A 15,471-nucleotide genomic window follows, 5' to 3' on the forward strand; every position below is an offset into this window, starting at 1 on the left:
TGAGACGATCCTTAAATTTTTGCATTACAACGATAATGCACAGTGCCCACCCAGAGATGATCCCACCTTTGACCGGCTATTCAAAGTCAGGCCGGTCATTGATCATTTCAGTGCCAAATTTGAAGACATGTACATCCCAGATAAATTCATTTGCATAGACGAGTCCCTTATACATTTAAAGGAAGGGTTAAATTCCGCCAGTACCTTCCCAGTAAGAGGGCAAGGTATGGCATAAAAATGTATAAGCTGTGTGAAAGCACCTCAGGGTACACTCACAGGTTTAGGGTATATGAAGGGAAGGATTCAAGAATTGAACCGCCAGAATGCCCCCCCTCCCTCGTAGGTGTTAGTGGAAAAATTGTCTGGGATTTAGTGCACCCCTTCCTGGATAAAGGTTATCACCTCTATGTGGATAACTTTTACACCAGCATCCCCCTGTTTAAGGCCCTTGGTTCAAGAGGTACAGCAGCTTGCGGTACTGTGCGCAAGAACCAAAGAGGCCTCCCAAAAACGCACATTGCCCAAGTAATGAGAAGGGGTGAAAGCAGGGGAATATGCACCGAAAATATGTTGTTGGTCAAATATAAGGACAAGAGGGATGTCCTTATACTGACAACAATTCACGGAGACAGTACCACCTCCGTCCCTGTACGAGGTACCAGTACCCACACCTCAAAACCTAATTGTATCCTGGATTACAATAGGTACATGGGCGGAGTGGATCTTTCAGATCAGGTACTGAAGCCGTACAGTGCCCTGCGGAAAACAAAAATCTGGTACAAGAAGCTGGCCGTGTATATCATCCAGATGGCACTGTATAACGCTTACGTGCTATTCCGTTCTACCGGCCAGAGGTGGACATTTATGCACTTTCAAGAGGAAGTCATAAAGGGCCTAATATTTGGGAACCAGCAGGCAGAGGGCCCCAGTACTTCTAGTACTGGCCCCCGTATTGTACCAGGGCAGCATTTTCCTGATGAAATCCCCTCCACTGGAAAAAAGGGCAGGACACAAAAAAGGTGCAAAGTTTGCTATAAAAAGGGAATAAGAAAGCAAACTATTTTCCAGTGTGACACTTGCCCCGACAAACCCGGCCTATGTATAAAGGAGTGTTTTAAAATATACCACACATCTATGGATTATTAGGTTCATAATTTCACCGTGCTTCGGGGGTCTTGCTAATGCCACATAGCACCCACCATTCATTCCACCAGAATCTGAGCCGCAAAATCCAAAAATCACTCCTTCCCTTCTGAGTCCTGCCATGCACCCAACTGGTATTTTTTGGTCACATGTGAGGCATTGCCGTACTCGGGAGAAATTGGGGCACAGATTTTGGGGTGCTTTTTCTCCTTCATACCTTCTGAAAATGAAAAATTTTGAGCCAGAACTGCATTTTTGTGTAAAAAATGTAATTTTTCATTTTCACTGCCCACTTGTATCAAAATTGGTGAAACCCCTGGGGGTTTGAAATGTACACTATACCCCTAGATGAATTCCCTGAGGGGTGTAGTTTGCAAAATGGGGTCACTTGTGGGGGGGTTCCACTGTATTGGTGCTTGGGGGGTCTTGCTAATGCGACATAGCACCCACCAAAATTCCACCAGAATCTGAGCTGCAAAATCCAAAAATCACTCCTTCCCTTCTGAGTCCTGCTATGCACCCAACTGGTATTTTTTGGTCACATGTGAGGCATTGCCGTACTCGGGAGAAATTGGGGCACATATTTTGGGGTGCTTTTTCTCCTTCATACCTTCTGAAAATGAAAAATTTTGAGCCAGAACTGCATTTTTGTGTAAAAAAATGTAATTTTTCATTTTCACTGCCCACTTGTATCAAAATTGGTGAAACCCCTGGGGGTTTGAAATGTACACTATACCCCTAGATGAATTCCCTGAGGGGTGTACTTTGCAAAATGGGGTGACTTGTGGGGGGGTTCCACTGTATTGGTGCAACATAGCACCCACCATTCATTCCACCAAAATCTGTGCTGCAAAATCCAAAAATCACTCCTTCCCTTCTGAGTCCTGCCATGCACCCAACTGGTATTTTTTGGTCACATGTGAGGCATTGCCGTACTCGGGAGAAATTGGTGCACAGATTTTGGGGTGCTTTTTCTCCTTCATACCTTCTGAAAATGAAAAATTTTGAGCCAGAACTGCATTTTTGTGTAAAAAAATGTAATTTTTCATTTTCACTGCCCACTTGTATCAAAATTGGTGAAACCCCTGGGGGTTTGAAATGTACACTATACCCCTAGATGAATTCCCTGAGGGGTGTAGTTTGCAAAATGGGGTCACTTGTGGGGGGGTTCCACTGTATTGGTGCTTGGGGGGTCTTGCTAATGCGACATAGCACCCACCAAAATTCCACCAGAATCTGAGCTGCAAAATCCAAAAATCACTCCTTCCCTTCTGAGTCCTGCCATGCACCCAACTGGTATTTTTTGGTCACATGTGAGGCATTGCCGTACTCGGGAGAAATTGGGGCACAGATTTTGGGGTGCTTTTTCTCCTTCATACCTTCTGAAAATGAAAAATTTTGAGCCAGAACTGCATTTTTGTGTAAAAAAATGTAATTTTTCATTTTCACTGCCCACTTGTATCAAAATTGGTGAAACCCCTGGGGGTTTGAAATGTACACTATACCCCTAGATGAATTCCCTGAGGGGTGTAGTTTGCAAAATGGGGTCACTTGTGGGGGGGTTCCACTGTATTGGTGCTTGGGGGGTCTTGCTAATGCGACATAGCACCCACCACTTGTGGGGGGGTTCCTAACTTTTAGCATCTTATGGTGCCTAGAAACCTACATGGTGCCTAAAAAATAATCTCATAAAAAGGAGGCTCCAAAATCAAGTAGGTGCTCCTTCTATTATGAAGCCTGTGGTTTGGTCAACGTGCACACTAGGGCCACATATAGGATATTTATGAAAACAAAAGAATTGGGGGAATCAATTTTTAGTCACATTTCTCTAGTAAAATGTACTGTGTTCCTTAGAAAAATGTATTAAAATTGCAAATCTGCAAAAAAAATGAAATTTTGAAATTTCACCTACACTTTGTTTTAATTCCTGTGAAACACCTAAAGGGTTAACAAACTTCCAAAATGCTGTTTTGAATACTGTGAGGGGTGCAGTTTTTGAAATGGTATCATTTATGGGGGTGTCTCACATACAAGTCCCTCAAAGTCACATCAGAACTGAACTGGTCCCTAAAAAAATCAGTGTTTGAAATTTTCTTGAAATTTGAGAATTTGCTATTCATATTGTAAGCCTCCTAGTGTCCAAAAAAATGAAAAGGAAGTTGAAATAATGATGGAAACATAAAGTAGACATATGGTCTATGTTAGTTATTAACTATTTTGAGTGGCATGATTATTTGTCTCACAAGCAGAAAATTTAACATTTTGCAAATTGCAAAATTTTCCATTTTTTCACGACATTTTGGTATTTTTCACAAAAAAACACAGACTGTATCGACCCAAATTTACCACTAATTTGAAGTACAATGTGTCACGAAAAAACAATCTCAAAATCACTGGGATAAGTAAAAGCAAAAAAAAGTTATCCCCACTTAAGTGAGACATGTCAGATTTGAAAAAAAGGGCTCTGTCAGGAACGCAAAAACTGGCTCTGTCAGGAAGGGGTTAACAGAGAGTACAAAATTTATAGTTACGCCACTGCATTATTGTCAGTCATTACAATGGCAGTTACAAACCAGTAGAGAGTCAATGTTGTATACAGAAAGCATCCTATTTTCAGACTTTATTTATTTAGTTTTTAGAAAAAATAAATACTTACCCAAGTGGAACAGTAGTATAAGCCATACAGGAATTGAAATGGCAGTAAGGTAGCGCTGAGTATCTTCAGTCCACTTGAATGAGACTGCTAGTGCATACCCAATAACCAATGTCCAAATCTTGAAATTTAAAAACAACAAATAAAAAAAATATTTAAAAATGTGACACTAATACTGCTTTCGCATTGCAAAACCTGCTTAGACCCGGTATTTAAAACGTTTCTTAAAACGGGTCAGAGCAAGTTAAACCCCTTTCACATGGCATGTCGTCAACGGTATATTAGTGTTTAATTATCGTTTTGGTACTGGTTTCCTAGCACGGCACCCATTGCATCGTATAGCATAAGCCTTACAATGGTATGCAAAGCAATTCGATGTGACACAATAGCACCCGATGTTATACAATTTAAAATCGTATACCATCGCATTGTATGCTATATACAATGGTATACGATTTTAAATTGTATAAGCACCCTAATGGGTGTTTTCAATGTTAAATGGCCCCCTATAACATTATTAATTGTATAAGCACCGTAATGGGTGCTTACAATGTTAAAAGCACCCCTACGCCACCCCTAATATCAACGCCAACCCGAAGCATGGCGAGCGCAGCGGAACGCGTCCTCCGACCTTTTCATACCCCCACTATCCACGTCGGCGTGGAGTTGATTATAGATAGTGTGGTGAGCTCAGCGAGCCACCGAGCCCGAAGCGTGGCGAGCGCAGCGAGCCCCGCGAGGTGACGCGTATTATTTTACATGTATTCCGCGTCCGCTCACCACACTATCTGAAATCAACTCCACGCCGACGTGGATAGTGGGGGTATGAAAAGGTCGGAGGATGCGTACCGCTGCGCTCGCTACGCTTCGGGTTGGCGTTCATAGTGGGGGTGGCGTGGGGGTGCATTTAACATTGTAAGCACCCATTAGGGTGCTTATACAATTAAAAATAATATTGGGGGCCGAAATCGCATCACATGCGGCTATATGGCATGCGATGCGATACAATTGAAAATCGTGGGCGCCGTGCTAGGAAACAAGTACCACCGTTTTTGTACATTTTACATTTAACTCGTTTCACCCTAAGTAAACAGTTGTGGTTGTGGGCAATGACATCATGCAGGGATTCAGCCTATCACCTTCTTGTGGCTTCAGCGGCGTAAGTTCTGCCAACCGGAGTCAAGAAACTCTTTGGTGCAAACCCCCCTCAGTGCTCACTGCTGCCTGGGTACTAAATATTGGTTGTAAGCCATTAACACTGCATAGTAAAAGTCTCAGAACCATGTACAGTAGGATCCTTCTTTTAAACCGTTTTGAAATACCGGTTTTCTAGAACCGGTAAATTCACTCTGGAGCTTTCACACTGCAGCTATAACCGTTTCAAAACATTTTAAAAACAGCAATATACTGTGTTATAGCTGCGGTGTAAAAGGGGTATAACACTGCAACTTTGAAATGGTTCAGTCCCGGTGCGACCTTGCATGTGCAGTCTGTTCAGATTGCATAATATTGCCGGTTTGTTGACATCATGTGGGGGCGCAGCGAAGCGCAGCAGATAGAGCTGGAGCTTCCGCCATAGTGTGAACGGGAAACAGGTTGCTCGACCAAATTAACCTGTTCATACTACACAGCAACACGTCAACGAACCGGTAAGAACTCTTCTTTTTACCCGGTTCGTATTGCCGTGTTGCTACCAGTTAGCTGTAGTTGCCTAGATCTCTCAAATACAAAAACATGTTAGAAAATATATATAAAAAAACTTTACGACCATCGCATCAAAAGTATTCATATGATTGACGCATATGCAAAAAAAAAATAACCTCTTCAGCCTGGCCCCGCATGCGCAGAAGCACTGCAGTGTGGCTGGCTGGTGGGGGGGGGGGAACCATTAGAACTCCATAAAATGTTTACTTTTTGATAGTAGCAAACATCGGAATGCCACCATTAAATGGTAAAACCACTACCATCGAAACAAAAACATTGATGGTAGTGAAACTTCGGGATAGGGATTTTGTAAAAATCGGACACAGACAAGACGCCGACAGGGACATCAAAATCTGCAGTCCGGAGCTTGAAGTGTCTGGTCCGGGGGTGTCTTGTCAGGGGGGATACCTGTGATAGCTTTCAACAGGGACATGGGGAAGGGGAGATTACAGCCTCGCAGTCCGGGCCGTTTTGGTTTTGGTACATGGCCGGATCATACATGGAGGCTTTATTCTCCCCCTGGTGACAGCTGTCACCTGAAGGGCCTGGATCGAACACCACAAGTTCCGGAATGCAGATTTTGATGTCCGGCTGTCCGCGGTATTGTCTGGGTGCCGTTTTTAACCATACACGTCGGGATGCGATGTCCGTCCGGACAAACTATAATGTAGCATGTCTCCTAGCTCTCCTCACCCATAGTGTGCTGAAGTAGTCCAAGGCCCCGCAGATCAGGCCACACAGGTGTCCCAACAGCTCCCGGATACCCAGGTAGCTCCCGGCGCAGTACAGAAAGTAAACGAGCGGCGCTCCAGCCAGAATAGGCACCAGGATACGCAGCCTACGGGACACCATTCCTCCCAGGGCCTCCAGGCTGTGGTTGGCGAAGCTTACCGGCAGAAGAAGCGCGGCAAGAGCCAGGGGGGAGCCCCGGCGCTGGAGCCCGCACAGCCAGCGGCGGCATACGGCTGTCAGAGAGTGTTTGAAGGGGTGAAGGAAGGTTCCGCACAACGCGGCCCACAGCAGCGGCCGCAGGAAGGCCTCCAGGATAAAGTAAACCAGGACCGAGGCAGCACAGCAGCCGGCAGCGAACAGCAGCGCCCCGGTGTTGTAGAACGCCTGCTTGATGTTGCGATCAAAGCGCAGCTGCAACAGGCCCGGGGGGAGCGGTAATAAGACGGGCGGGCAGCGGGAGGGCGGCTGCCGGGAAGCCGCCGGAGTGTCCATGATGCCGCGCTCGGTGTGAGAGCCGGGCCGGGGCTCGGGGAGGTGACCGTGCAGCGGGCCGGGGGTGCTAGTGCCTGAGGGTAGCTCCTCATTCTCATCGTCGGCCATATCTGAGGCGGGCGTCCCGGGCCGCTCAGTCACTGCCTCTGGATCCATTGTGCGCCGTGCCCACACTCCCTCCCATCATGTGCACTGCCACTCCCAGCCCGTATGTGTATTGTCAGGGAGAGTAATGCCGAGGACTGAGGACCGGGCTGCAGGTTCCCACTGATGATAATACTGTTACTGTAATACTGTATGTGAGAACAGCTGGAAGTTTATGTATTTCATGTTGTCCACGCCTCCCATCTCCCTCTGTTTTTCACACCATAGGCTACGACGAGGCTGAAGTTGGCTTGTTATTCACTTCTTATTCGAGCTCCAGCTTCTTATTCAGGACAATCACTTTTACAAGGCTTAGTGTGTCTTGGACCACAAATTTGACACCAGAAATCCACACAGGGGGGTCACTTACATATGACCCACTTGCAATTTCTTTTAAACAACAAGGATTTGGGCAGAAATCGGGCACTAAAGTGGGCATAGGTCCCAAATGTCATCATTTCTGCCCAAATCCTTGTTGGTCAAAAGAAATTGCAAGTGGGTCATATGTAAGTGACCCCCTTGTGTGGATTTCAAGTGAAATATTTGTTGACCAACGCTGTTTAACCCTTGCAGGATACCAGCTACTTATTCAAAATGATGAAATCTGGGACACATACCCACTTTAGTTCCCGATTTCTGCCCAAATCTATGTTGGTCAAAAGAATTTGGAAGTGGGTCATATGTAAGTGACCCCCCTGTGTGGGTTTGAAGTTAAATATTTTTTGAACAATGCTGTTTAACCCTTGCAGGACACCACCAGCTACTTATTCAAAATGATGAAATCTGGGACACATGCCCACTTTAGTGCCCTATTTCTGGCCAAATCCTTGTTTTTCAAAAGAAATTGCAAGTGGGTCATATGTAAGTGACCCCCCCCTGTGTGGATTTCTGGTGTCAAATTTGTGGTCCAAGACTCATTAAACCTTGTAAAAGTGATTGTCCTGAATAAGAAGCTGGAGCTCGAATAAGAAGTGGAGGTACTTGTTTCCTAGCACGGCGCCCATCGGGTCCCATCGCATACCTTAACTTAAGGTATGCGATGGGACCCGACCAACCCGATTTCAGGCTTTTTTTTTTAGGTTTCCCGACAAATGTAAAATCGGCTCCATTGCATGCCATTATAATGGCATGCGATGCGACTGACCCGATTTTACATTGTAAGCATTGTATGTAATGTTAAATTCCTATGTAAAATCGGGTCCATTGTATGCCACTATAATGGCATACAATGCAACCAATGCGATGGACCCAATTTTACATAGGAACCAATGTTAAATGGCCCCCCATACCATTGTAAGCATTGTATGCAATGTTAAATTCCTATGTAAAATCGGGTCCATTGTATGCCATTATAATGGCATACAATGCGATGGACCCAATTTTACGTAGGAACCAATGGCCCCCCATACCCAATTTTTGATTGTATACCCACCCTGATGGGTAATTTCTATGTCAAATGCCCCCCCCCCCCATTATTAACGCCACCCCACGATGAACGCGAACCCGAAGCGTGGCGAGCGCAGCGAGCCCGCGTCCTCCGACCTTTTCAAACCCAACTATCCACGTCGGCGGGGAGTTGATTTCATATAGTGTGGCGAGCCACCGAGCCCGAAGCGTGGCGAGTGGATGCGTAATACCTGTGATGTAATGCGCAGGGCTCGCCACGCTTCGGGCTCGGTGGCTCGCCACACTATATAAAATCAAGTACACGCCGACGTGGATAGTGGGGGTATAAAAAGGTTGGAGGACGCGTACCGCCGCCCCTTCGGGTTCACGTTGATCGTGGCGTGGTGTTAACAATGGGGGGGGGGGGCATAGAATGAAAAATGGGGTCTGGGGGGCATTTAACATTGGGGCCAATGTAAAATCGGGTCTCAGGGACCATTTAACATTGGTTCCAATGTAAAAAATCGGGTCGGTTGGGTCAATCGCATTGCATGCAATTTGGTTGTATGCGATGCGATTGGCCCGATTTTTGCAACCCGATTGCATACAATTAAAATCGGTGGCGCCGTGCTAGGAAACAAGTACCGAAGTGAATAAGAAGCTGGGCGAATAAGAAACCAACTTCAGCCTTATTAGGCTACGACACTCATGTGTAGTTACCCCGTTCTGTGCACTACCATTATGTACAGTTCCAACCACTGTAGGAAAGTTTCTAGAATTTATTCTGCCCAATGAAAAGAGCAGTGGGTTTCTCTTGCTGCATAGTCCTTACAGGACAGATCAGAGAATTTGACTTGCCCACGCCAGCAAATAACATTACAGTATGGACTACTATGGATTTAGATGAGGCTGAAGTTACTGTAGCTTCTTAATCTGCCAGCTTCTTATTCACTTCTTATTCAAGCTCTAGCTTCTTATTCTGAACAGTCTGTTTTGCAAGGGTTAATGAGTCGGCCACAAATCTGGCACATGAAATCAAAAGAGGAGGGTCACTGTTGCATATGACCCACTTGAAATTTGTCTGGCCCAACACTAATTTGGGCATGAAATACAGTATGCTGGCAAAGTGGGCACATACACCATATTTAACCAATTTGAACAGGTACAGTAGCTGTAGTTTTGCAAGGGGTAACATGTCTTGGGCCACAAATTTGACATTTGGAATAAACAGAAGAGGGTCACTAGCATACGAACCGCATGTATTTTGCCTGGCCCAATGCATGTAATACGTGGGCAAAGTGGGCACATACACCATATTATAATTTTACATTTTCAAGAAGTAGCTTTAGTTTTGCAAGAGTTAACAAGACGTGGGCCACAATTTTGACACCTGAAATCAACAGAGCCATATGAGGGTACACATTACACTAATTGGGGGTCCATGTCGTCATTTGTAAACATTGACACACAAAAAAACCTGAAAACTCATGTTGACCTTTTCATGTGTCTACTTTTTTCATGTTGACCTTTTGACTATGTCGACATATTGCATATCGTCCTTTTGGGGTAGACCTATTGACTGCCTATCTAGACACTGTCTATCTAATAATCCACACCCCAACACACGATTTTGGTATAAAAGTGGTTTTAGTGATTTTTTTTGGGTTGTTTTTTTTTTTTTTTTCATAAACCTAACATCAAATCTAATGGTCTGACAAGTTCTGGTAAGGAGTGTGGCCACTCTCTCTTCATGTGAAAATTTTCAAATGTACTAAGACCCAGCCGCTGCGTCTTCGCCGGGCAGAGTATCCCCACCTTTGGATGGCGATACCCTATAGTAGCATATGGGCTCCTTATCGCTGCCCGCCGCAGATGCCGACAGACCCCCCTCCCCCTGGCTTATCTTCCTCCAGGAAGCCTGGCCCAGGACTGGAAGGTAAACTCCTCCTCCCCTTGTAGCTGGAGGTCCTTCCGGCTGCAGGGGGGAGGAGGAGGCTCCGGGGACAGCCTGCTCAGGCTTCTGGGCATGGGGGGGAAAGGAGGCACTCAGGGAGGTGACGGAGACCCCCGTGCACATCACAGGTATTGCGGGGCCTCCGTCACCGCATTGTGATGCTAATAGCTTATGTCAGTACATATGCGATAGCATCGCTGCGTATTTTAATACATCCCACCCAGGGAGAGAGGACTAGGGAGAGTGGCTGCTGCCGCTGCAGTCAGTGTACTCCCTTGTTGGATGGGCAGACAAGAGGCATGGCAGGGGACAGCGGGCTCCTTAAGGCCCCATCAACAGGCTCATGCTTAAGTCAAAGTACCCACTCCCTCCACTGACTACCTTTACGACCGTTCTTACTGTTTTGCTTTATTCCCAATTTGAAAAAGCCGCCCTGTGCGTGTCAAAACGTGTTTTCGGAGGAATCTCCCAACCAGGACACCTTGCTGCCTCCATCCCCATCAGCACATCCCCACGCCAGAGACCTAGCGGTGTTGATCAGCGCATAAATCAACGGTCTAGCGGCGTTGATCAGCGCATACATCAATGCGATACAAGTGACGATAGCAGGAGGCAGTGCCTACCACTGGGAGCAGCGAGGACACTCAGGGTAGGGATGGCCATCGACCATCGATGATTCAAAATCATCGATGGTTTATGGCCGATGTTGAATACGTTTGCCATCAATGGGGGAGAACCAGATAGTTTCCCTCCATCGATGGCACAGCAAAATCGATGTTTTGCTGTTGTTTTATTTCAAAGTGCTGGGACACTGAGCCCCGTCCCCGTGTTTTGATTGGCCCACAGGCCAATCAGTCAAAAAGAATGGATACCCATCGATAAGTAAAAACATCAATGGTCATCCATTGCATAGTTTTACACTATCGATGGCCAGTTGCATTATTGCCATCGATGGCAGTGGCAACGATGGTCATCCCTAACTCAGGCTGGCTGGTAAAATTGACGCTGGGACTGATGAGAGGCAATTGGGCAAATCGCCCCAACCACAGCACAATAAGGAGCACCTTCCTACCCCGCCAGGCCGTTCAAGTCCTACTTCATGCGTGGAAATGCAGAGCACTATACAGGAAGCTCCTGGTGCTGCTACCTGGTGACACTTATATTGACATACGGAGGTAACTTTACCAACCACTTTGTGTTTTAATCAATTGGATATCCTCGTGTGACTTTTTATTGCTTGCTGGACATTTCTTCAGCTTTTGGAGGCAATTTCATTAAGGATAATTGTTGCTGTACTTTAGTCAGTTTGAGAATGTAAGGCCATTTTGCACACAGAGTTTATAAGTACCAGCAAACCTACTATCATCCAAACAGATGGATACCAAATTTTTACCTATGAGCCCCTGGGAGGTTCATTTATCTGATATGTATCAATATATATCATTTATTTATTATTGTTTATCAGTATTATTTAGTTTTTATTTCTGCTTGTGTTTGTGTATATATTTATTTTCAGTAAACTGGTTTTATTAAAGTTGTTTCTCATTGTGGGTGGGATACTCTAACGCAAAAATGCGGTAAAAACCCGTAATATGCTTTATTGGGTTTCTACCGCATTTTGATATGCCGGAAAATCCGCACGCCATTTGCTGCGGTAGGTATCGACAGCAAAAGCTGGCAACACCCCAAAGAAACAATGCCAAGGGAGGAGGAGGAAAAAAGAAAACTCTGGGTTTTTTTTCCTCCTCCTCCCTTGGCATTGTTTCATTACAATCATTACTCCGGGGTGCACCACTGACTGTCCCGCACAGAGGCACCACATGACATACACTGTCTGAGTGCTCTGGGACCTATTGTTCCTTCCCAATAGGAACTTAGCCAGTTTATATTACTGATCTCCCATCACCCTCCTTCATTAACTCTTAATAAATACCAGTGCGGATCTACTCCAATTCTCCTCCCACTCCCCCGCCCCCCTCCCCCACATAATATCTCAACACCCCAAAGAAGCCAAAGACCCAGCGATGCCCCGCACCAACACCCCCTCACCTGTGCCCAAGCAGCTCAGTGCTCTGCTGCCCAGACCAGTGACCTCCTCCCTGCACTGTACATCCTCTTCTGGGTGCAGGGAGGCGGAGCCCACCCCACAGCCGGGTAAGGGAGCCGCTGGGGACCCGCTCACCTTCCACCAGCTGCTTCGCCATGGGCAGCGCTTAACGCAAGAGCTGCCCGTTGCTTTACTAAACGTATATGTTAGAGCATTTGCGATTAGTATTGTTGCGGTAGCCAGCGGAGGGGACCGGTAATTGCCGACAGAGTATAGTACATCCCGCCCTGTATCACTAAGCGCCCAATGTTTCTCTATACAGTTTCGCTGTTGTTTCCAATTTGAAAGCGCAACAGATTTGTGACTTCATTCAGATTTAGTAGCAGTTCTGCAATTGTAGCATAGCTGCAGAGAAGCACAATGCAAGATCCGCCCAGCATGTAAAAATGCTGCCCAGCAAAGGATAATCCACCCACTGAAGCATTTGTACTTGCATTTAAAAAGTAAGTAACATCCTCAATTTTGGTTGACCCGGGGCAACTCAGGACATTGAGTATACAGTCACAAAGGACACAATATTTTACAGTAAGTCACAGCAATTGCAGCTGACATCAGATGCATGCGCTGAAGATCACAATGACACTCCTGCATTTTTTCAAACACTCCATGCAACTGCCCATAAATACCCACCACCTGTCAATCAATCTGCAATCACATCCCTGCAGAATGAAACAGGTTGCACACGAGCAATAGGTTCACATCACATGTGCATAGAGTCTATAACTGACCAATCTGTGATTTATCAAAATTACAACTGAACCTGAATAAGGCCCTTAGGGCCTAATTCAGTACTGCTCACAAAGCAGCGGTCATTCACTGCTTAGCGAGCAACCTAACGCAGCCCAGCCGAACAGCCGTCCCCTCCAACTACCCTCGGTAAATGCAAGGGGATGCATTGGCCCTGCATGTGTTCCCAGTGGAACGCCCAGCGTTTTCATGGAGACTCCCATAAAACGCTGGGTGTTCCCCATTACTACAGAATGAAAGTTGTCTTGGTGAAATTAAAATTCAACTATTACAGATGACATGTTGGGGGAAATTTACCAATATGGATTCGTAAAAAAATAGGTGGATTCGTAGGCAGAAGTACACCTATTTTTTTACACATTTGTATTTTCGGGATTTACAAATCCCTGGTGCTGGTTACAGCTGTGGGTCAAAAAAAAAAAAGGGGGGTTATACAGCGCTGGGTTTTTCTGAATGATAACAATTAGACACTGGGTTTAAGAAAATACAAAATACATTTATTGTACAATATAACAATTAAGAGAGTACTCTCTAAGAAAAAGAAAAATTCATATGTTAAAAAATTGCGCAATGTATTAAAAAATGGGGAAGGGGTAAAAATGATGAAAAATGGAAATATTGCATGCACTAAGCTCCAAGAAAAAAATGATGAAGACAGTTCGTATGCCAATGTATGGTTATAGTTACCACCGAAGTAGTCGGAATAATCAGGATCTCATTTGGGAACCTGAGAGAGTACCGGATAATTCCCAGCTGGTGGGTCCAACTGCCTCCAGATGTTAGTAGAACAGGAATGGTGGGTGGAAGATGGAATGGCCACCGCCGTGAATCTCTGTCCGGGAGGTGTGGACCTGTTTCTCTGATGGAATAGAGGCAGGAATGGTGGTGAGAGATGGTATGACACCGCCGTGGATCACTGCCCAGGGAGAAAGGGGGGGCTGACAGCCCAAGATGGTGATAGCTGGTCCGGAATCGGTTTGTTGTGCTGGAGCCTGGTGCAAGATGGTTCAGGCTATTGGATGGTCCAAGTCAGGGGATGAACTTGGATGGATCTCAGGATCTTGGATGTTGCTTGGCTCAACGCGTTTCGACGTCTCCAGGACGTCTTCATCAGGAGCAGACCGCTGTGGGTCAGTCTGACTGATCCGTGTAGACTGCCTTCACTAATTCGTATTAGCGGCCGTATATATGGCCAGCTAATACGAATGGTTACACCATCGGAGGGTTACAAAGCAGTCGTATATGACTGCTTTGTACATTCCCCTCCGGAACACGACTTTGCATACGACTGAAACAGTCGTATGCAGTCGTAGGGGAAATACGAATATGAAAAACTAGGTTTTTCATATTAGTAAACTTCCCCAGTTTTCTCAGTGGAGAAAGAAACCTATGCCTGCAAAACACACATTGCAGAATTGAATGAGGCCATCAACATTCAGAAAATCGAAGGGATTGAAAACATTACAGAGACTGGGACAAATTAAGACTTGGATAATGACTCACATTAATAATATATTATCAAGAGGGGTTCACCATTTTCACAAACAAAAACAAAAGCAGATGATATATATATAAGTATAATTGAACAATGTTTGTGTGTGTGTGTATGTATGAATGTTCCATGAGAACTCTGAAATTACTTTAACTAATCGTCTTCAAACTTTGCAAACTACCTTATGATCCTAAGGGATGACCTAAGTTCGAAGATGGGTTTATTCGGACGGGCCCTTAAGGGTGCTGTAATAAGGGTCCATGCTTTTTCTGTTGTTTTCATACATTGTGATACTGTATGTCAGTGGAAAGCTTATGACTTTCTGAATACAGCACAATAAACAGAGTCCCTTAAGTGGACCCTTAACCCCTTCCCGACATTTGACGTACATTTACGTCATGGTCGGGAAGTACTTCCCGACACATGGCGTAAATGTACGTCATGGCTTTAAACTGTCACCGCGTCTATAGACGCGGTGACAGTTTAAACATGTCTGCTGTCCCTGACAGCAGACATGTCCCTGCATGCTCAGGGGGGGCTGCGATGCCGCCCCCCCCGTCGGCGATCGCTGTGATTGGCTGTTCAGTGTGAACAGCCAATTACAGCGTTTTCTGTGTCACCGGCGAATAACGTTCGCCGGTGACACAGGGATCGGAGGTGATTGGTGCTGTAAAGTACAGCACCAATCACCACAGGGTGTAAGGGTGACACTGGTGTCACCCCACCTCACCCCGCCCGCCCCCAAAGGCCGTGATTGGTTCGTCGGACCGACGAACCAATCACAGCCATGGAGGGGGATTTAAACTAACGGTGACTGCACTGCAGACGCCATTCCGGTCTGAAATTGCGTGCAGTGCGGTCACCGTACCTAGCTGCCGTGATATACTGACCTGATCCTTGCAAAATACTTACCTGAT

General features: G+C 45.7%; 1 protein-coding gene across 5 annotated transcripts in view; it reads right to left on the reverse strand.

Annotated features, from left to right (window-relative positions):
* The window catches only part of TMEM245 (transmembrane protein 245), an 82,654-nt gene extending 75,637 nt beyond the window's left edge, over positions 1-7,017 (reverse strand). For 3 of the 5 annotated variants that reach the window (XM_083188263.1, XM_083188261.1, XM_083188260.1), the window contains exons 1-2: positions 6,194-7,014; positions 3,800-3,917 (exon numbers count right to left, since the gene is read on the reverse strand). In XM_083188263.1, coding sequence (XP_083044389.1) covers positions 3,800-3,917; positions 6,194-6,880 — 805 coding nt within the window. In that variant the 5' untranslated portion in view covers positions 6,881-7,014. Of the gene's footprint in view, positions 1-3,799; positions 3,918-6,193 lie in introns of all 5 variants that reach the window. The other 2 variants (XM_083188262.1, XM_083188264.1) reach the window with 2 other exon arrangements.
* Positions 7,018-15,471: the final 8,454 nt, after the last annotated feature.

Source organism: Crinia signifera, chromosome 5 (genome assembly GCF_055691185.1).
Source record: "Crinia signifera chromosome 5, ASM5569118v1, whole genome shotgun sequence".
Taxonomy (NCBI): domain Eukaryota; kingdom Metazoa; phylum Chordata; class Amphibia; order Anura; family Myobatrachidae; genus Crinia; species Crinia signifera.